This window comes from Nomascus leucogenys, chromosome 7b (genome assembly GCF_006542625.1).
Source record: "Nomascus leucogenys isolate Asia chromosome 7b, Asia_NLE_v1, whole genome shotgun sequence".
Taxonomy (NCBI): domain Eukaryota; kingdom Metazoa; phylum Chordata; class Mammalia; order Primates; family Hylobatidae; genus Nomascus; species Nomascus leucogenys.
This window is the reverse complement of record NC_044387.1, coordinates 35,251,103-35,274,490: the sequence shown is the minus strand read 5'-3', so window position 1 is coordinate 35,274,490 and position 23,388 is coordinate 35,251,103. Positions and strand designations below refer to the sequence as shown.

Here is a 23,388-nt window from a genome sequence, read left to right as displayed (position 1 = left end):
CTTTGCTCTTGGACTGAGTTACATCATTGGCTCACCTGGTTTGCAGAAGTTCAAACTCAGGCTATATTACACCTCTGGCTTTCCTTGGTCCCTTGCAAATGGTACATCATGGAACTTCTTGGCCTCCATAACTGCGTAAGCCAATTCCCATAATCAAGCTCCTCATATATAATATATCTATACATATGCTATTGGTTCATTTTCTCTGGAGAACCCTAATACAATATTACTCCCTTTCACTCTCACAAGTGTCTCAATTGGGACAATAGATACATGGTCACTTGTTATGAATGGAATTGTGCCCTCCCATACCAAATTCATATGTTTAAATCCTAAACCCCAGTACCTCATAATGTGGCCTTACTTGGGAACTGGGTTGTTGCAAACATTACTGGAGTAGTCTGGGCCCCTAATCAAATATGATTGATGTCCTCATAAAAAGATGGCCTTGTGAAGACAGAGACACACAGGGAGAATGTCAGGTGAAGATTGGAATTATGCCGCCACAAGCCAAGAACTATCAGAAGCCAGGAGAGAGGCCTGGAGCAGATCCTTCCCTAGCACCTTCACAGGGAGCATGGCCATGCAAGTGCCTTGATCTCAGACTTACAGCCTCCAGAATTGAGAGGTGACACAGTTTTATTGTTTAAGCCACTCAGTTTGTGACACCTTGTTACAACAGGCCTAACAAATTAACAGTCATCCTACTCTTTTTTTTTTGTTTTTGACATGGAGTCTCGCTCTGTTGCCCAGGCTGGAGTGCAGTGGTGCGATCTCGGCTCACTGCAAGCCCCGCCTCCCAGGTTCACGCCACTCTCCTGCCTCAGCCCCCCAAGTAGCTGGGACTACAGGTGCCCGCCACCACGCCTGGCTAAGTTTTTGTATTTTTAGTAGAGATGGGGTTTCACCGTGTTAGCCAGGATAGTCTTGATCTCCTGACCTCGTGATCCGCCCGCCTCAGCCTCCCAAAGTGCTGGGATTACAGGCGTGAGCCACCACGCCTGACCCAGTCACCCTACTCTTAACGGTGGCAATTACTCTTATCACTGATATCTACACATGTTGCCCATGAGGTCTACATAAATCACTCAGAGCACCTCTAGATGATTGGTATTTCTACCCCATGCCACCCGCCAACACTGAGCTGATATATCTGGGAAACTTGGGTAAGTTCAACTCCATTCCTTCATTCTATCCTAGAATAGAACTCCAGCTTTAAAGTGCATCACCATGTAAATGGCTTTTATAAGCAATTTATTTGAAAACTATAATGCGTAGTTTGCAAATCAGCTTAGACTCTACATTAAACTTTTACCCTCTTGGTTGGAGGATGTTTAGGGCAATCCTGCCTCTCTCTTTTGGACTCCAAGGACAAAGCTATCTGCTGTCCCACACAATTGGTACCTGAAGGCTACCTGTACAGTCAACATGTTAATAACTACTAAAGTCATTTTCCTAATTTGCATATTAAAGATAAATTGTTATTCTTAGGTTTTCTTCACATTATGCATATGATATTTGCCTTCATTATTTCAAATTACTGTGAAGAATGTTTCTAGGAAATATTTTCACCTACACATAAAATGATCCTGTGGAGAACAAAAACTTATCTTCAATTTTAGTCAACTCTAAGAACACAGGTCACAGTCAGTACATGGGCTCTGATGTACAATGTGATCCAACTTCAAATACCTACTATGTTTTAATATCTCAGGTATATTTAGACACTATCTTTATTTTGCTTAGGCTAGTCACAGTATTCAAATTCTAACATGTAAATTAATTAATCTGAAAATTAGCCAAAAAAGTAGCTAAAAACAAATCTAAATGGAAAAATAAGAATGGCTAAAATATATGGAGTCTACTATTAGGTTCTGTTCTACAGTTCAGAATGCTTAACACACATTAGCAATTTTAATTCTTGCAACAATATTATAATCTAAGTATTCATATTCCTAGTTTACAAATCAGGAAAGTAAGGCACAGAAAGGATAAGTAATTTTCTCAAGATGACATAGCTTCTTATATAGTGGAGGCCGAGTTTGAACCCACTCTTAACCTCATGCCATCACATAAATTAGTAATATGGCTAGCATTTTGTGTAAATTGGGTTAGACTTTCTAAAGTTAATGACAAAAACTCTGCTTCTGACAATAACAGTTAACATTAACCAGATCTTTCTGGCTGGTAGATTCCAGCATTCTTTTGGTTATCAATGCTCATCAAGAAAAAGTAGGGGGCAGGTTAGGAATGTGTGCTATGTTTTAAAGCAGTTCCCAAGTGAATCCAAATACTAACATAATAATAAGCTGTGTCTTGAGAACTACATACAGGTAGTCATTTTCAACGTTTAGAAGGGAAATATAATACTGGTAAATATGACATACTATCCTATGAGATTTAGGTATTAGATCAATAAAATAGATTTAGTGAGCACAGCAGCATAAATAATAATATTTACATGTATACATAAGAACAAAATATTTTTCATTTAACTAAAGGAAAATAGATGAGTTCTTTGCATCTGTTTCTTTAAATTATGTGCTGACACTGAATAACACTGAAAGCCACAGTGTTTTCTTTGAACAACACATCAGGGAACAAACAGAAGCATGATGGTAACTATAAAAAGTTGATTTTGGTTGATTTTTAAAGGTGCCACAAAGTGGATACTCCATGAAGCCAATGTATTCATTCATTAAATAGACTTTTTTTTTTTTTTCTTTTTAGCACATACCATCTTCTAGTTACTGTCCTGGGCTTTGAGAATGCAGTTGCAAATAGTTTCACAAAATCACTGTCTCTTCAATTTTACTAGTGTAATGAGAAAGACAAGAAAAAGTTAAAGAAAATACATAAGATAATTTCAGATGCTGATAAATTATACAAAACAAGGATATAGGTTTAAGAAAGATCCCTGGGCTGGAGAAGTGGGCAGGTGAAGGACTTAGCTAAAGTCATTAGCGAAGGCAAAATAACTGAATAAATGTAGTTCCTTAATGCCAATTTAACATCATTCAGGCAGACTTCTTGTAGCTCTTCATCTATGAATTGGAGGTACTTTAACTTACTCGGCTTGAAGTACGTGTATCCAAATTCTCACTGCTGGAACACCCAAGATGGAAGTAGCTTAGAAGCTACATTATTTGAAATGTGTGTGGGGGATATTCAGAAAACAGCTCTAGAAAATTGGAGCTAGCCTTCCAAAGGCAGCTAGTAGTAATGAAAGGGAACATCTGGATGCCACATGGAACACTTTACTTGACTTGAGCCCAGCCTGGCCCCAACAAGCTACCTTGAGCCTTTGACAAAGAAAATGTATTATGATGACAACCACCCACTAGCAAGTATGGCTAATAACAATAGGAAAAAAATCAAATCCTAGTTTAATATACGCCTTTCAGATTAAAATTTATACATGTTACCATATAGATGTTCCATATAGATGGAATATAATTTTAATTAAAGATATCAGAAGAATTCTAGCCCTCACCAAAGGATTAACATACTGATATTAAAAGAGCATCTTAAGAAAATTTGTGAAGGCAGTTTAGGATAACATGAATCTTACTGATTAAATGATCCTAAAGCCACATCACTGAATATCCATCTACTACTATGTAACCACCTCAATATTCAACATCTTGACACAAATCCTTTCGAAAAACTCTATGTTTACAATACATGAAATTAATAAAGAAAAACCTTGTAAATCACTTCAGTCTTGATAATCTTAAATTAGAACATGGATTTAATTTAAGAAGTGAACCTGACCACTCTAGCAGAGGCACAGAAATCAAATTTTTGTTCATGCTACTAAATACACTGAATTAATATGTTAATAATGACCATGATCAAACTTGAAGATTAAAAAATGCAACATTGTGAAGATGATAAATTATGTGTCATGTATGTATTTTAAATTTTTTTTAAAAGTGTACAGCCAATGTGCCCTATGCTTTGAAACATTTTAGAAACAAGCAGCAAAGCTTAATATGTAATATATATATATATATTTAATTATCTGGATTAATATAAAAAGACCATTTTCCAAAAGCACTTTAATAATGTTAACTTGTCATTTAATATATTTCGAAAACCAATGTAGATTTCAAAGAACTCATAATTCCTTGAAAATATGAAAAGATGTACACACAGAAAATGTAATTTAAAATGGAATAAAGTCAAACTCATTTATTTTCAGTGAATCCAAATTAAATAATGTTTAAAGATTTTGGAACCATAGCTTTACTTCTTACTTTGAGTTTTCTAACAAAAATCACTTTTAGAGATGGCAACACTTTCAAGTGAAAAAGCAAACCTCAAAAGTGTATGTTTCGTGAAAAATACCTGAGATCGTTCCACATGGTTGAACTTTAAAATATATGTATTATATGGGAATTCTTTAGAAGAACTTTACATTTTTTTCCATGAATATCAGGGGACTGGCTTATTTTGTTTTTGTAGACTAGGAAATGGTTACAAAACAGCAAACTGAATCATTCTAGATGAAAATTAAACCAAAAATCTAATTGTGAAAGCACCACCCAATTACTTTTCCAATCCCACCATTCCAATCCCTTCAATTTATGGAGTATCTAATAAATTAGAAGTACACCATAGAGAGAAGTGAAATGTTACACTGACAAATAGGAGTAGCTCAAGTTCATTCTTGGCATCTTTCTGTAATTGAAATAGTTTTTTTCCCTGCAGCAAAAAGAGCCACGAAACCCCACCGACCTCACCAAACCCCACCTTGTTACTCTTGGAATGCTCCCATTAATCAAATTCTGAGGAATCTCACTTAACCTAAACAAGTTAAACCCAAGGACACCATCTTTGAAAGAAGGACAACAAAAACGTGAACTTGACATTACTCCTTGAGTATTTTAGAGATCCTCTCTATTTTTAAAAGCTTAACAGAGTTTACAGTTGTAAGAAAGTGGGCAATAAAATGTAAAAATCAAATAAGAGAACCTTTACTTCCCAAAACAATTTTATCACCTGATTCAAAACAAATGGAGTCTGTTTTTCCTTTTTTTTTTTTTGAGACAGAGTCTCGCTGTCACCCAGGCTGGAGTGCAGTGGTGCGATCTCGGCTCACTGCAAGCTCCGCCTCCCGGGTTCATGCCATTCTCCTGCCTCAGCCTCCTGAGTAGTTGGGACTACAGGCGCCCACCACCACGCCCGGCTAATTTTTGTATTTTTAGTAGAGACGGGGTTTCACCGTGTTAGCCAGGATGGTCTCGATCTCCTGACCTCGTGATCCACCCGCCTCGGCCTCCCAAAGTGCTGGGATTACAGGCGTGAGCCACCGCGCCTGGCCCGAGTCTGTTTTTCAAAATGTATTTCTTTAAATGATGCATTATTTTCCTTAAGAATCTTACAGTCACAGTATCCCTCCCTCATTTCTGAAGAGATGCCAACTCAAAGGACATGGGGTTCATTGGGAAGAAGGAAAAAAAAAAAAAGGAGAGCCACGTGCTTACGAACTTTTCAGTCGGAAATCATAAAAAGCCAGATTGGGTGGATTTATTGAGGGTGAAACAAAAAGTGAATTTTACTGATGCAAATTTTTTTAAAAAAGAATACGAGATGCAGAATGAAAAGAGGTGAGTTAATGAAGCAAAAGTAAAAGATTCCCTACTCAGGATGCTCTTGCTTCAGCCAACCAGGAGTACAAATTACCCCCATTACATGTGACTTGTCTAAGGAAGCAAGACGACAGACAATAAAGGGTCTTGATTTGAGTGCTGGCAAAAGCAAGGGGACTGTTCCACAAACAGCAGAAAGATCTGAACAATCCAGACACTGGCCAAGTTTTCAAGGTTCCGATCCACAAACAAAAACTCTTCCATGAGTGTTCCACACTGCTATGGTAGGGAACAATTTAAGTCAAGGAAAGAGTGTTCTTAATCATTGATCTGGTTTTGTTGTTAGGGAGTCAGAATTTGGGAGAAAATTATTAATCATTTCACCCAGTAGTTTTCTATTTTTAGGAATTTCTACCAAAGTTTTATTTAACCTAATATTTATGAGTATAGTTGGTGAACCGTGGTCATGGAGTAACTAAGCAGTTAAATCTTAGCTGCCTGCACAAAAAGAGGTTTCCTAGAAATAGTGCCAGCGAGGAAGTATCAAGAGTATGTAACGTTGGGTAGCAAGAAACCCATAAAATTATTCTCTCTCCCATAAAACTAGAGAAGATATAAAACCTTCCCCAGCCTAGAAGCATAGTGCCAATTTGCAGATAAGCAACACAGAGAGTTATTCTTGGGTGGAAAAATGGTAGCAACAGCAGAAGAAAGCACAAATTAGGGGAAATCAAATCTTATTTTATTTTCTAAAGGAAAAATGTTGGTGATGCAAGTTTAATAGAGGTATGCTATTAATATTATCTAATAATTTATCAATAGATAAAGCTGTTCAAACAGTTGATGTAAACTGTGGCCTAAGCCATATTCATTTTTGAGGACTCCAGTATATTAAAAAAATGAAGAAATGATAAAAATATGAACTATGTAAATGACAGTATATTTTAAATGATCTATCTTATTAGTCTCTGTGATGATATTATTAATTCATTTGGTTATTGTTCATAGCATTATATTCCAGGACAAATGTCACTCCCTCACTTTTCACTCTGTGCCCCTTAATCCAACCTATGACAAACTTTGACATAGCACTATAATTTTTACATTAAAAAATTAGGGCCTTTGATAATTTTGAAGAAAGAAAAAATAGATAAATCATATTACTAATGAAAGCCAAAATGAATGTCTGTCTCTTAAGTTGTTAGATATACTTGTCATTGACCCAAAATCAACTGAGTAGGAGCTGAGTATGGAAAAAAAAACAGTGGAAGGAAAGGTACATTCCATTGACGTGGTTGTGGATCAGAAATTATTTGAAGTGTCAACATAACACTGAGACATCTAAAAACATGCAGTTCAAGACTTTGCTTATAAGAAAATTCCATTCAAACATTTCTTGGGGAAAACCTGAAGCTTTTGAAGTGTGATGCTAAGGAAATAATTTATTTCTATGTCAATTCTACTCAATGTTTCTGTTAACTTTTGGATTATCTGCAGGTAAGAGAATGTTTGATTTGGTTTAATGTTAGTAATGAGACACTTAGAAAATAAATATAGCAAAATAAGTTCTCTCTCAACGTATGGAGGTCATCTAATTCTTATTAAAAATGTGTTAAAATGTTGTTTTAAAATGTCTACATTTTCATTTGTGTTTATAATTCAGTAATCATCTAATTTTTTAATAATTTTATTATTGCTCTATAATTACTTATAATTACTAAAAGCTATTGTTTTTATAATGTTGGACAAATATTCTAAAAAGAATAAATTATTTCCTTTAAAAAAGCATTCAAGAAAAAAGAAAAACAGTGGCTAAAATCCAAATACGATCAAATAATAATATACTGATTCTTTATTTCTAAGCTGATCACAGGTATTTATCCAAAAAATTACATCTTTCCTAAGACAGTGATTTATTACTATATTCAAATAACAATGTGCAAGCAAGCCTAGAACAGAAGGGCCTACACAGCCGGTATCTATTAACACAGAAAGCTGGTTGGAACTGTAGGCAAGTAATTAACCTTCTGGCTCAGAGCTTTAAAAACCCAAAAGCAGTTCCTAGAATTTCTTCCATAATTTATGAACAACTGATGGAATTCATGTCACAGTCCGTGGATTCCCTTGCTGAATTAACCTCAGCTCTCACTGACCCTAAGAAGCTATAAACCAACAGGAGACTGTGCTCTACTATTTCAGCTGACCCACAGAGTGCCATCTCTGTTGTTCTAGCATAGGAAGCCAGATGATAAATTACAGAGCCACCCGCGAGGCACAATCCTGAACATTCCCCTTCAATGAAGATGACAGCAACACACTGTACATGCACATTCACTGACCCCAAATCAGCCCTGTTTGACAGCAAACCCTCATCTACATTCTATAGATGATCTATATTCTGCAGCTAAAGTTTATGAAAAGATAAGCATAATGACACTGGGAATAGAGGGTCAAACAGTGTATCAAGGGAGTATGAATACCTGTGACTAAACACAGAAACAAACACATCAGCAATGTTAGCAGCAATAGCTCACGGTATCACATGCTTACATTGTGCAGACACTATGCAAAGTTATTTATAACTTCATTTGTTCCTCAAAACAACACTATGCAGTTGGGACTTTTTTTTCTTTTCTTTTTCTTTTTTTTTTTAGACAGAGTTTCACTCTGTCGCCCAGGCTGGAGTGCAATGGCACAATCTCAGCTCACTGCAACCTCCACCACCTGGGTTCAAGCAATTCTCCTGCCTCAGCCTCATGAGTAGCTGGGATTACAGGTGTGCACCACCACGCCCAGCTAATTTTTGTATTTTTAGTAGAGATAGGGTTTCACCACATTGGCCAAACTGGTTTTGAACACCTGACCTCAGGTAATCCCCTGCCTCGGCCTCCCAAAGTGTTGGGATTACAGGCGTGAGCTACCGCACCTGGCTGGGACTATTATTATTCCATTTATCAGAGATGAGGAAACTAAGCTTCAAGGAAATTAGCCAACTCATTAATGTTCATTCAAGAAGGAAATAAAGTGAATGGAGTTTGAAGCCCATAATCTGACTCCAGAATCAATACTCTGGATATAAAGGTGGCATTAAATAACAATGTATTACAAATACTAATTTTACGGTAGGAAAGTTTCTCCATAGCTGGAGTTAAGTTCTCAGTTGACCATAAGTAACAAACTATAGTTTATATGTTAAAGTTATCTTCAATTGGTTGATATATCAACAAGAAAATATTGTCAAACATGATGAAAGGAGTGTATGTAATTCTATGGTATGTTCAAGAGTAACAGCAGGGGTCAGAAGGTATGTCAAAGAATAAGAAATAAAAATATCAGCAATGTGATATATTGGAAAAAGTTTAAGCCTCGGTTTAGTTCTAGCTGAATCACATACAAGTTTTATGACCTTAGGCAAATCATTGTACTTTGCTGGGCATTAGTTCAAATAAGAGGCTTGAACTAGATTTCTGAAACTCCTTTCTATTCTAAAGTCAAGAAAACTATTTTTTTATTCTAAAAAAGCAGATGCCTTGTGCACACTTGCCACATTCTCATTCTAATTACCAAACTGTGCAGAATGAATGGACTTTAGAAGGTGGATACAAGATTTATGAAAAATAACATTTTCAAAGTTAATGGAAAAAACAAAGTCTTGTTGACTACAGAATGGTGGTAATGGGAACAAGAGGGGAGAAGGAGGATGCAGAACGGAACGAAGGGGAAGCAAGGATACAACCAGTTGGTTATTTAAGGTAGTGAAGGATAAAATCAATTGTAAAATGAAGGAATTGAAGGATTTTTTAATTTTAGACACTATCAACAAAAAATAAAAACATAAATACTAAAATTCCTCCCACAACTAAGAGGTAATAATCCAATAGCTAATTTATCACTGTCTTGTAGAATGACCATGAGTCATGAGCCAATTAACAAAAACACTTTTTTTAAAAAAATTGATATGTATGAAGGAGACTGCCTTTAATGTTCCATAAACGAATACTGTCACTGTACTGGACAGGAAATGTTGAAAAACACCAACTGGCAAATTGGAAGGAAAAAAACCATAAACTGGAGTCTTATTTCCTCTTCATAAAACTGAGTGTTATTTGATATCATAAAAAAGAGATCTGATTTCCCAAATTATTGATGGACAGTTTGAATACTATAAAAACAAAATTAAACTGACCCCTTCAGGCATACTTGGTATGGGATTAAAAGACTAACTCCATAAAAACCTCATCACATTGCAGTATATTCAAAGGTCCAACTGCCAATCAGTAACCATTTCCTAGAAATAAAAAAAGGGAAATTTAATAAATATAATTTAATCATTATTTCCTCTGCATGTTACTGCTCACTATAAAGCTGACTAGGAGAAAATGAACAAGTGAATGTGTGATACGGTTTGGCTGTGTCCTCACCCAAATCTCAAATTGTAGCTCCCATAATTCCCATGTATCATGGGAGGGACCCCGTGGGAAATAATTGAATCACAGGGTGATCTTTGCTGTGCTGTTCTTATGATAGTGAACAAATGTCACAAAATCTGATGGCTTTATAAAGGGGAGTTCCCCTGCACATGCTTTGTTGCCTGCCACCATGTAAAATGTGACTTTGCTTCTTCTTTGCCTTCTGCCATAATTGTGAGGCCTCCCCAGACATGTGGAACTGTGAGTCCGTTAAACCTCTTTCCTCTATAAGTTACCCAGTCTTGAGTATATCTTTAATAGCAGGGTGAGAACAGACTAAAACAATGTGAAAAGATCAATCAATAAATAAAATCATAATTTGGCTCTAAAGCATAAAACTTTTATAGTACTAAAATGATATAAGACTTTCATTTCCTCATCTTTTATACTGGGGGACTTACAGAATTTCTGTAATTCTTGTGGTAATTATAATAGCTATATAGAAAAAAAAGAGATAACTTTAACAGAATTTGAAGTCAAAAGACTTGTGTTTTATTACCTTGATAGTGAATAGGTCATTTGCTTCTCTGAATCTGAGCTTCCTCATCTAGAAAATGAGAATGGTCCTAGAAATGGCTGAATCCTTTCAATGGCTGTGAAAGGATTAATTTAGATACTATATTTGAGAGAACGTTCCTTTTTCAACAAATTTAAAGATTAAAGAGGTGAGTCTGATCTGCCCTGTCCTTCAGCTTAGAATCTAGTCATGAGAAACTGACAAGCAAAGTACAGTGTATACAGCTGAAAAAAGGTATTTATATATAATAAACAATGAGAGCCCTCAGATCTCTACTAGATGAGATTTGCTACACAACTGCAAAAGACTATAATGTACTACATAATTGTTTGTTATTATTCCAGCTCCAGTAGCATAGACTCGCCCTTGTCAAACAAAACAGATAGGGCATTTGTCAGGACCCATTTCCTCTACATTCTTTCTAATGAGAAACTTTAAAAACTAGGAAACTCCAAGCTGAAATCAAACAGTAAGTTTGGTGCTGGTCGACCACACGTTGTTCTTTATTTCCTCATTTAAGCACTGTAACTTTATGGGCACTAGTGAGTTAGATCTTGAACCATGTTATTAATGATCATTTTTATACAGTTTGTTTTCCCACCAATTACATGACAAAGCAACAGGATAAAAAAATGGAAAGGAAAGCAAATGTGGGTGGGCCCAGCTCATAGATTGGGAAGTGTAGCATTTTCTTCTTTAATGCCAGCACTTCTCAAAGTGAATGCTACGGACTTTTGTAAGTAGTATATGAAAAAATGATTTTATGGTCAACTAAATTTGTATTCAAATCTGGAACTTCTCACTCTGAACCCATGCATCCTTTTTTACTATCATACAGGTACTACAACCCACTTGTAAGTTATTTCTATTGAACAAGCATTCACAAGTTCTCTTTCTAAGCCAGGCAGTGCACTGAATGGTAAAAAGTAAGGTATCAGTTATGGGCATGGCCCTAAGAAAACCGAGGACCCACAGACTACAGAAGATGGCCACAGGTGCAGGCAATCAGAAGTGGGCTGTGCTGAGGAGAGTAAAGGAACATGGATATGCTGACCTAACAAGGCAGGGGTAGGGAACAGGTCAGGGAACACATCAAGGAGAAAGTAACACATAATTGGAGGCTGGAGAAAAGCGAAAGGCCAGTAAGCAGCCTGGAATGTAAACAGTGAGGGGTCGGTAGTTGATAAGTCTCATGAGAAAAGTCTAGGTCATTCATTTTGTACAAGGCAAGGGGAAGCCACTGAAAGGTTTTAAGTAGGATAATAAAATGACCCAGTGAGCCTTTTTATCAATTCTTTAAACCTTCTTTTCTAAGGCTTACAAATACTTTCCAGTGCATTTCAAAGAAAATGTCTGAAAAACCCATGAGAACGGCAATTTTTGTGGGATTCCTTTTTCAAGGAGACGAATCTAGCATCTTCAAGAAGGATGAAGCATGAAATAATGACATTCAGCTTCTTCAGAAGACTGCTTCTCTAAGCAGTATAACTGTAAGAAAACAAAAACAAAACAACAAAACATCTGTTTATATTTAGGGAATAGAAGTCTTCCTGCTGAAAGAATCGGGCTCTGGTGGAGATGTGCACAAGACTTAAGCTATGAAGCTAGATGTTAAAGGAACAATTTTCTGATCCACTTAAGCGGCAACTGCATCTACACGGTTGCTCTCATTGGAATAAAACATCCCTATTTATTTGTTTAGTTTTTGAGGTAGAGTCTCGTTCTGTCGCCCAGGCTGGAGTGCAGTGGCATGATCTTGGTTCACTGCAACCTTCGCCTTCCAGGTCCAAGTGATTCTCCCACCTCAGCCTCCCAAGTAGCTGGGATTACAGACACCCATCACCACGGCTAATTTTTGTATTTTTAGTAGAGACGGGGTTTTGCCACGTTGGCCAGGCTGGTCTCAAACTCCTGACCTCAGGTGATCTGCCCACCTCAACCTCCCAAAGTGCTGAGATTACAGGCGTGAGCCACTGCGCCCAACCCCTATTTATTTTTAAATATGAGAATTTCAAACATGAGGAAATGTTGAAAGAATAGTACAGTGAACACTGTATAAACTCACTTAGGTTTAATATTTATTAACATTTCACCAAATTTGCTTTCTCCTTCTCATTTCTCTTTTTTAACATGTATTTTTATATGCACTTCTTCCTGGTCCATTTGAGAATAAGATGCAGAGAAGTTTCACACCTAAGTATTTTAGCACAAATCTTATAATAACAGTTACCTGCACAATCATGATATACATACTAAATATTTGTATTATACAAGATAAATTATTATAAAAATTAGAAAACAGGAAATCATAAAAAAATTAAAACTAACCATATTTATAACATATAGAAATAAAAGCAGTTAATAATTTAGTAGATAACTTTTCAATTTTTTAAATACAAATGCTTTATTCTTACAAAAATATATCCTTCTGTTTTTGTAACCTATCTTTCTCATTTCTTTTCATGTTAATTAGTATATATCCATATCACTTTTATTACCTATATAATATTCCAATTTATGGATATACCATAAATTATGAGTTCTTTCAATGTTAAATATGTAGGATCTTTTCCAATTTTTTGCCATTATAAACAGTTTTTCAAGGGACATAACAATGTTCTTCTTTTTAAAACAAACATTATTGCCCATAACCTCTTTTCAGACTTAGGAATCAAGCATACTTTGGATTTATGCCTAATAAATTAGGCAGTATAAATATTAAAAGCCAAGGATAAGTTTTTATATGGCAAGGCAAACAATTTATCAAGTGTATTTTGGAGGTTACTACAGTTTAATTTCAAGTAAAAAATTGGTGGGACACACACAGTTCAGAATTTTAAATACCACCAAAAATATTTTTTCAACTGAGTTATCATTTAAAATGTATTAAGAAGAATGCTTAGCCTTTTTTAAAAAAAGTCTTAGTTAATCAGGAACATAGCCATCTAAAATGCATTTTCCCCAAATTAATATATTAAGAAAATTCCATGATTTTAAGTATGCCAAACACCATGATATTAAGTTAATTCCTTACCAATAGTCAACCAAGATTATATCTACAAAACTAAGTTATGAAAATTTCAGCATGTTCAACAATTTAAGATCTTGATAAAGCTGGAAGAAATAAAAGGGAAAGGTATTGAACATGAAAATTCTCAATATGATGTCCTGTAAATAAACCTAAGAAGAAAAGCAGAAAATAATATAAGAGGTTATATCATTCAGTAAAGGCTTGCCACGGTATATTAATAAACACAATTCATTTAACTTTGGAAAAGTACTCTTAACAAGGAGTGATATTATAGAAGAATTTTAGAAATTATACTTATGACAATGAACTGGCCATTGACTATGAACTAGCACTAAGTATTTTACATACATCATTTCATTTATTCTTCACAAAAATGTACAATGTAAAATGGGACTTAGAGACATGAAGAAATTAGCTCAAAAGTATATGACTAGCTAGTGGTGGGGGGCTAGGGTTTGAACTCAAGCCAGCTGTCCCAAAGCCCCTGCTCTTTCCATTATGCAAGACTGACTTCTATGGCAGAGGAGGGTATAACAGGAAACACACCGAGACCTGTTTCTACTAATCACGGCAACTCTCTAGGCGGGAAAAGTTATTTAATCTCATCAGAACTCAGAGTCCCCTGAACCCCGACTACAAAATTTCAAATATCAGCAAAAACCTGACTGATAGGATGATCTTTTATCGAATTTCTATCTTTTGCTATCTGCAGGCAAGTTTTGGAGTTGAGTTCTAGACTATATCTACAAGCCCAAATTTAGAAAGCCTTAATGTTTTTCTATTCATAGTCATAAACATAATAATATCAGCCCAACAGTGAACAGTTCCTATGCAAAAGTAGAGTCAAAGTTGGCAGACCTACTCATCAACTGACTTTTGCAGCAAAGGCAATGCCAATGGACATTAATGTTGCAGCGGCAGCGGCAGCAGTGGCAAAAGCTTGAAAATTTATTATCAGGAATGCCACAGCAACAGTTGGAAGCAATACCAGTCTGAGAAATCAAGTGAGAGAAATGGCCCCAGTTAAACAGAATGGCCTCTGTCAGCTGGGCTCTTATTTACATGAGCCAACACATATTTCACACGAATTGCTTTTCCCTAGGTATTTATCATTGGCCAGGGGGCCCTTCAAGAGTATTTGTTCCCTAAATATGGCCTGAGTACTCCTGGGAATCACCAAGACTCTTTACAAGGTCTGCAAGGTCAAAACTACTTTCATAATATTACTATTATGTTATTTGTCTTTTTCACCATGTTGACATTTACACTAATGGTATAAAAGTAATGGTGAGTAAAACTGGTAACTGCTAGTGACCTCAATTTGTAATGCTAGTCACTGTAGCCTTCACAGCCACAAACTCACAGCAGATATAAATGGCAGTTTCACTTGAGAACATCTGTGATAAAGTAAAACATATTAATTTTATTAAGTTCTAACCTTTGTGTATCATCTTTTTAATATTTGAAATTAAGCTGAAAGCACTTGTAACGCATGCTGATGTATGAAAGTTGTCTCAAGGAAAAGCACTTGTGTGATTGAGTTGCAAGCTGACATGGCAGTTTTTTTCATGGAACATCATTTTTATATGAAACAAAATGACTGATAGACAAAGTATGGTTATTAAACATTCTGTGAACATTTGTTCTTTGCATATAAAAGAAGTGAGCCTGTCATTGAAAAAAATAAAGAAAAAAGGAAATGATAGGAATTCTTAGGAAATATAGGAATTATAGCAGTCAAGTAAAATTTAGAACGCTCTCAAGTGCTTGAAGGCTTCTGAATATTTAGGCTATTTAATGAGATCAGCTATGATATTAACATATTATCCCCTGAATAAGATAAAACATTCTTCCTCTAAGTAAAGTAAAACATAAAAGATCTGCATAACTTAGTGAGCCAATATTTCCCAAGTTACCTGTAACATGATGATGTTACAGAATCATGCATGGGTAAAAGATCATTCGAAGTGCAACACAGTCCAGCTGATTTTACTGTCACAGAATAGGCAAAGCTCACTGAGATAATTTTAGGTTCCACACAACAATAAGCCTTTAAAAACACTAGCCCTTTTTGTTTTAGTGTAGTAATAATGTCCAAGGTAATATCATTCACTGTAATAACATCCAAAATTATTTGACAACTATTAAAATGCTTTCCCCTTCTAACTACATATCCATGAGGCCAGATTTTTTTTAAATTCTGCAATCAAAAGAACATATTGCAGCAGGATGAGTGAAGAAACAGATATGAGAATCTAGCTGTTTCCTCTTAAACCAGACACTTTCAGAAATGTAAAACAACTTCTCTTTTCACACTAAATGATTTCTAGTTTAGCAAATGCAAGTACTTTCTATAAAAATATGTATGCTAACATGTAATGGGTAATATTGTTATTTTTTGTAAATTAACAAGTAAACATTTTTAAATTTTCTAATATGGTAAACAGCTTTAATTTCTAATATGGCAAATAGTTATAGATATAACCCACATAAATAAAAGCTTTCCAGAATCCTTGATTATTTTTAAGAATGGTACAGAGTGATGAGGCCACAACATGAGCATCACTGATCCAAAGAACACTGCTCCACAGAGGAGCTGTCCTCTCCTGACTGTCCCCACCCTGCCTTCAGTCATGGTCCTCGCCACTTCATTGTGTCCTCCCTAAATAATGTACAACTAAATACTTCTTGACGAATAGGTCGTGACCGTCACCTTGATCATGTGATAGCACACCCATAAACTGCTACACCTAGCACTGAAAAACAGCTGAATACAACCAGGTGACTTCATAAGGAAAAGTAACACAGGGAAAAGAAAACACTGAATTTACAGAATCAAAACATTAGGAGCTCTGCTGTCGTACTAGTGAAATAACTGCATAAAACTATGTGATTACTGAACCAGGCTGTAGCTTATCATTTGAGGGACAGGACAAAGCAAATAAAAGGGAAGCGAAAGCATCATTTGTCCATGCAGGAAAACAAATTTGTGCCAGGGCTGTTATGGAGGCCCAGATGCCAGCCACCAACCACTTCCAACACAACCCCAGCCACACTGCTAGGCAGTGGTCACTGAGGGCATAGGCTTGACATCAAAATAACCCAAAGAAGAACTGTAAAATGAGAAAGTATAGTAAGTTTTATTTTAGACAGAAATATCTGGTTATAAGTAAATAACTAGATAGACAATTAGAATTATAGCTTCTGTGTGGACATACAAACACATACACCACTTTCTCCTTCTTTCTCTCTCTCTCTCTCTCTCTATATATATATATATACACATATAGTGTAGTAATATATATTACTATATATAAATAAATATATTTATATATATGACATATGTGTGTGTATATATGTATATGTGTATATATATATGCACAAACACATACATATAATTTCTTTATCTATCTATCAATCAAATTGTATGTGTTGGTTCATTGTGCCTTACCACTGCTGTCGGAATTTAGATGACCAGTTCTCTTGACCAGAAGCCAAATTTAATAGGCCAGAATCTGTACAACAATTTGGCCCAGACTCATGTACACAGTAAATAACCAAATGATACATAAAGTGATTTGGAGTGTAGAATATACTTTAAATTATACATAATGTAGAACATAAGACAACAAAAACCATGACATATATTTAATAATTTTATCAGAGAGAATTCTTGGAACTCTAAAAATCCTCTTATTATTGTAATTTTATGGACGATAATAATAATTAAAATTTTAGGAGCAATTACTAGTGTAAGTGCTTTATTCTTCTCCACTGCCTAGCCATACTATAAGTAAAATAAAATACAGGCATACAATATCCTCAAGGACGGACTTATTTTGAATAATCAAGGGTTCTACTGGATTGGGTTCATCTTTTCTGTGCTGGTAGCTATGTCTTAATGCATTCTGAACAATGTAAGTTCCCGCCTTTTAAAAACACACTATACCAAACATAACACAATTACATCATGTCTTGGGGCATTACCATAAACTGACTATTCTGATATGTACATATAATACATGTTTCCTATTCTTTACTTGCCCTCCTTTCATACACAAATTATATGTACATGCACACTAATACAGCATGATATCTGCTAGGCAAACTAAGTCTAAGTATGGCACAAAGATATCTTCTAAGAATTACTGATATCAGAGTGAAGGGCTGTTGATTTGTCGCCTGCCCTTACTCCATCCTACTCCATACAGCCACAAATACACATAAAACAGGGCTGCCCAGTGACATCAAAGATTACACCACTAGACTGCAGCGCTAGCCAGGAACTTCAAAACTCTCTCTGTTCCCTCTTCATTAGTTCCTTACTTATGTACCATCAGTACCTGGTGCCACCGGCCGTTGGCACAATTTTAAGTACACCTGCCCTCAACATGGTTCTCTGCTTCTCATTCCTATGTGCTGCCCTCTGCTTTTCATTTTGCGGCTCTCTGCTTCTGCAACACTTGATCCCAAAAGCCTCACTTTCTCTAGATGACTTCTAATTAAGAAAAATCTTCCTTTTCTTCTTTAGAGCACCCATTATTCCACAGCTATCTGTTCTTGGTTATGTGTTTCATTTAAAAGCATTTAAGTACCTATTCTAAGATAACAAATACCAAGCTGACCATATGTCTTTAAGTTTTAGTCAGAAAATTAAAAATTATGCTCCAAGGATGTCCCTTCCTCCACCTATATCTAATATTCACTGTATTGATTCTTTGGCCTACTTTAACATTTCTCCATTGACAATACAGTTGTTATGCTAGACATTGAGCTAGGTACTGGGGATACAAAGGTAAAGAAAGTCATATACTACCGCCCTTGAAGAGGAAGCTTCAGCTGTATAATCCAGTCACATAGTTATCCATGTAATTAGAGTCTAGGTACTGAAAAAAGTTTTCAGACTAATGTAAAATCATCTGGTTATCAATATTAATAGTATTCTTTCAAGTCTTTTTCAAGGGCTTATCTACGTGATAGGTAGAATCCAGACAAGGTTCTTTCAAGTATATTTAGTTGTTCATTCACCCTTCACTAGGGCACAGCTTTCTTTCATTGGAGAAATTACACAGGAAGTGGTAAGAAAAGAAGGGGAACTTTAGGAAGCAATCCGTGGCATAACAGATATTACATTCACATCACCCCCCTGGTATCCAATAAAATCCTACAGCATTCAAGCAACATTCCAAGGTAAAAAGGCCACATTTGACATGGGTTACAGGAGGGATTATAAATCAAGTTGATGCCCTTAACTATCTATAAAAAGTGAAACTGTTATTCTCTAATTCCATCCACTAGAATCATATAGAAGTTAATCACAGTTATATCACAACCAAACACTAAAAACATTATTTCCACTTTAGATGTTTTACTTAGTTTAAGAAAATAATACTCATTCCAAATTCTTCTAGATGAAAAAACTGGATTGTACAATGCTTTAAGAGAGAGAAAACAGCCAAGATTAATTCTTGATCTGGAAGATATTTGTATTATTACAATATTTCCTGTCTTAGAAGCATGTGATTTCTCTAAGTGGTTTTTTCACTAGTCTAATTACAATCTCCATACCTGTGTGGCTCCGGATATGAACTCTGAGTGTACCACTGCTGGCAAATTTCTGGCCACAATATGGACAGATTTTCTCCTTTTCTCCTGTATGTGTCTAAAAGGAAAGGGATAAAAAGGCTAAGGATAAATACAAAGAATTAGGTAAAGATGATTAAATGCCTCTGACAACAGTAAATCCTTATTTTCTAGGATTACATTTCATTAAAATGATTTAATTTCACAATGAGATTTTAAACAATTTATGATGGATATTCCCATTGGCTCAAAAAAATGCCTTAGAATCATGCATTAGTGTTAATTTCAAAATCGTTCTGCAGTTTACTTTTTTAAGCCCTCATGGAGCCCCAACTAAAAATGATTAAATTATACAAACCAGTATATTCTAGCAAAACCACATAATCAAAATAGGGCTATAGCTACCCTTCCCAGCTGCCAAGACACACTTCATTTGAAGCATTTTTCACATTCTTTGTGTGTATTTAACTCTTGAGGACAGAATTAATCAAAAGTCATCTACTACTTGTGTTATGATGTTTGACTAGACTGGTTTTACTGCAAAGCAAAAAGGAATATAAATCTGATTTGACCTTTAAAATCAGCAGGTGGTAACTGAGCAGTCAATTTGAAAGCATATTTCTGCCCTCAACATGCCTTTAATCTAGGCATAAACAATCACACGAGGAAAGGTGAATAATAGTTAAAAGCAAGTTTCGATAAATGCTGGAGAGTTCAAAGAGAAAAGAGTGACCCCTCCCCAAAAGAGGAGGGAGACAGAGCATTTTAAACTGGCCCTACAGTCTCATTAGGAGACCAGTTTTCCTCCCAACATAAAAACAGATAATTCCAATAAATGAAGGGTCAGAGCTATTTCTCAAGTCCCAGTGTTTCTCAAACTTAAGAGATCAGAGAAAAAGAGAGGGGAAAGCAATTCCTTCAGGTATGTACACATCCTTTCTAAGACTACTTTTAGAACTTTTTTTCAGTGTAACCTAAAAATTAATAAAAGTATTAATTTTATCATCTAGGTTATGGTCATGTAAGTTATAATCACAAAACAGAGCTTCCAGGGCCTGTGTTTGCCTTTGTTCTTAAGAACAAATTACTGACAAGTAGTATTTGAACTGACATAGACTAATGAAAAAAGAATAGAAAAAGGTTTTTTTAAATGACATTTCTCAGAAAAGAACACTGGCTGTCATAGAGAAGGAGGGGTGGGGCAATTACCTCATCACCTGACAACATCAAAGAACCAACACCATAGCAAAACATTTTCATCTTCCATATTAAATTGTTAACATTAACGTAATTGACTTTGCAGCCTTATTATTTAATTTGCGAATTTGCATTTTGTATTAAAATGTGTATTTGGATATGTACTATTATATTTATAATTTTTAAAGAGCTATAAACTAAAGACCTTAGTCAGTATCAGTGTCTTTTGATTTTTTTTTCCTTGAAACAATTTATATTATACTCAAGTTTGAAAAACACAGTTGGATCAACTACCATGCTAGCCAGCAACACTGTGTAAAACAAGCATCTCCTGGATTTTGTATTTGGCAAGCACTTAACTTTCCATTTTTACTACAAGCTGATATACAAAATAGTTATTTATCTTTACATTTCAGTAAGAGCCTTTTCTCCCCGGTCCACATTATGGTTCAATCTAAAGTAAAATATATAACATTTTAACCTATAACAGACCTCTCTTCTTTCCATTCCCTGACAGAAGAGGCAAAATATGCCAATTTGTCCTTCATTAGTGTAAGGTTGTTTAGAAATTATATATACATATCTATTGTTATAGCACTGAATTATTCCAAACAGGTAATTACTAATTTATTTGTAATTTATTTATAAAATCACAGCATTTCTTTTGCTGCTATGTATTTCATTGTTCATTTATGTGACTGCCATTGGTTCCAAACTGAAGAAGTTCCAAACTAAAGGATATTAGGGTTATAGTAATGAAAAAAATTAAAATATTCCTTTCATTTAACTCAAAAATATATCTATTATTAGGTTCCAATTTTGGTTAGCTAGTTTCAAAACACATTAAAGGTATAATACTAAACTACCTTAAATATGAACAAGAAAGCATGGAACAGCTCACTTTAAGAATACTGAATAAATTTATGAGATGAAAATGAGCAATACACTACAAATATACTGTGTGACTATTATTGCAAAGTAATCTCTCTTGAAAGCTCACTATGCTTTTCCTTTATTTATTGAAAGTCAACAAAAAAATGTGTTAAATTCATGCAAAAAGTAATTCAAGCAAAGAAAGTTGAAAGACTAGTTTATTCAGAGAGCTAAAAAAAACAGATAATATCATTATTACTCAGCATTAAAAATACAGGAACTCATATATCCTAGATGTGATTATTATATACTGAATGCCTGTATCAAAATATAATATCTCAGGCTGGGCACAGTGGCTTATGCCTATAATCCTAGAACTTTGGGAACCCAAGGCGGGCACATCACTTGAGGTCAAGAGTTCAAGGCCAGCCTGGCCAGCATGGTGAAACCCCATCTCTACTAAAAATACAAAAAATTAGCCAGGCGTGGTAGCAGGCACCTATAATCCTAGCTACTTGGGAGGTTGAGGCTCAAGAATTGCTTGAACCCAGGAGGCACAGGTTGCGGGGAGCCAAGATGGCACCACTGCACTCCAGCCTGGGTGACGGAGTGAGACTCTGACTCAAACAAACAAACAATATATATATATAAAATATCTCCTGTATTTAATTGTATCTACTATGTACCCATAAAAATTAAATATTAAAAAAATACAGGAAAAGAAAGTTACTCAATTCAGTCCTTTTGAAACAGTTGTATTAAGGATAGATAAGATAGATAGATACTGAAGCAGGAGTTATTTCTTCACATTCATTCAGTATCACATACTAATGGCAGAAAATTACCATACTTCATGGTTACTTCTAAAGTTAACACTGCCTGAGTGCAGTGGCTCATGCCTGTAATTCCAGCACTTTCAGAGGAGGATAGCTTGAGCCCAGGAGTTCAAGACCATAATGGGCAACATAGCAAGACCCTGTCTCTACAAAAATTTAAAAAAATTAGCTGGGCATGGTGAGACATGACTAGTCTCAGCTACTTGGGAGGTTTCGACAGGAGGATCACTTGAGCCCAGGTGTTCAGTTCAAGGGTACAGTAAGCTATGATGACACCACTGCACTACAGCCTGGCAAAAGAGCGAGACTGTCTCCAAAATAAGGAAAAAAGTCAACATTAAAACCTTTAAGTGTATTTGTTACAATACAAATTTTACTATTTAAAATACATACTTTAAGATGCATTATTGAGCAAGTAAAAAATAAACTTGATTCCCTTGAGGTAATGACCCAAGTAGCATAAGACACACACACAAAAATCTCCAAATCACTATATGAACATTTTCTTTGAGTTAGGCACATATTAATCAAGTCCCCATTCTGTACCAGAAACTTCCCTATGCTCTAGAGAGGTAGGATCAAAGACTATCCCAATAACAAAAGGGCTCAGTCTATTAACTTGCCAATAAACATAAGAATTCACTTTGAAATATAAAATTATTAAAGTACTACTCATATTTCTTAGAAAGAAACAGCCTACATTAATCCAAAAATATATAAAAATTGAAAAGCTCCTGCTCATTGAGTACTTTTTAGAAGCCACCTATCAGCAAAGCTATGGGTTATGAAGAGTCTACATCTAACTCAGGTTCTCATTCATGGAAAAAAATAGGTCTATCCTGAAAGATGAAGAAAGTGAACATTGTCTGAAGAGCTGATATAAATCATGCATTTGTCATTCTGAGTAAATATTTTGATAGATTAATATATAATTATCACGTTAGTTAACATATATACCCATACTGCTTAAATATGTAATCTGTTCAAACTAACAGAAGACTTCCACTTACTTTCTTATGACTTCTAAGCACTGAAGGTGTAACAAAGGCCTTATTACATAGCTCACACCTATACTTCTTGTGTCTTTCATGAACCACCTGGACATGAACATTTAATGTATCCTTCCTCTTAAAGGTAGCATCGCAGTGATGGCACTTGAAAGTCCTCTCACCTTAGAAACAAAGAGAAACATTTAAGAAGCAATAGGAGGGTCCTATTAATTTCCTCCCATGTATGCCACACTTAGTTGCTTTCTCCAAAATGTTGGCTTTGTAGCTCTAAGAATGTA

General features: G+C 35.3%; 1 protein-coding gene across 3 annotated transcripts in view; it reads right to left on the bottom strand.

Moving 5' to 3' along the window:
- PRDM5 (PR/SET domain 5) overlaps positions 1-23,388 on the bottom strand; it is a 218,744-nt gene that overhangs the window by 59,876 nt on the left and 135,480 nt on the right. For all 3 annotated transcript variants that reach the window (XM_003271327.3, XM_003271328.3, XM_012507638.2), the window contains 2 exons: positions 23,111-23,271; positions 19,180-19,273 (listed from right to left, as the gene is read on the bottom strand). In XM_003271327.3, the coding sequence (XP_003271375.1) occupies positions 19,180-19,273; positions 23,111-23,271 (255 nt within the window). The remainder of the gene's footprint in view (positions 1-19,179; positions 19,274-23,110; positions 23,272-23,388) is intronic.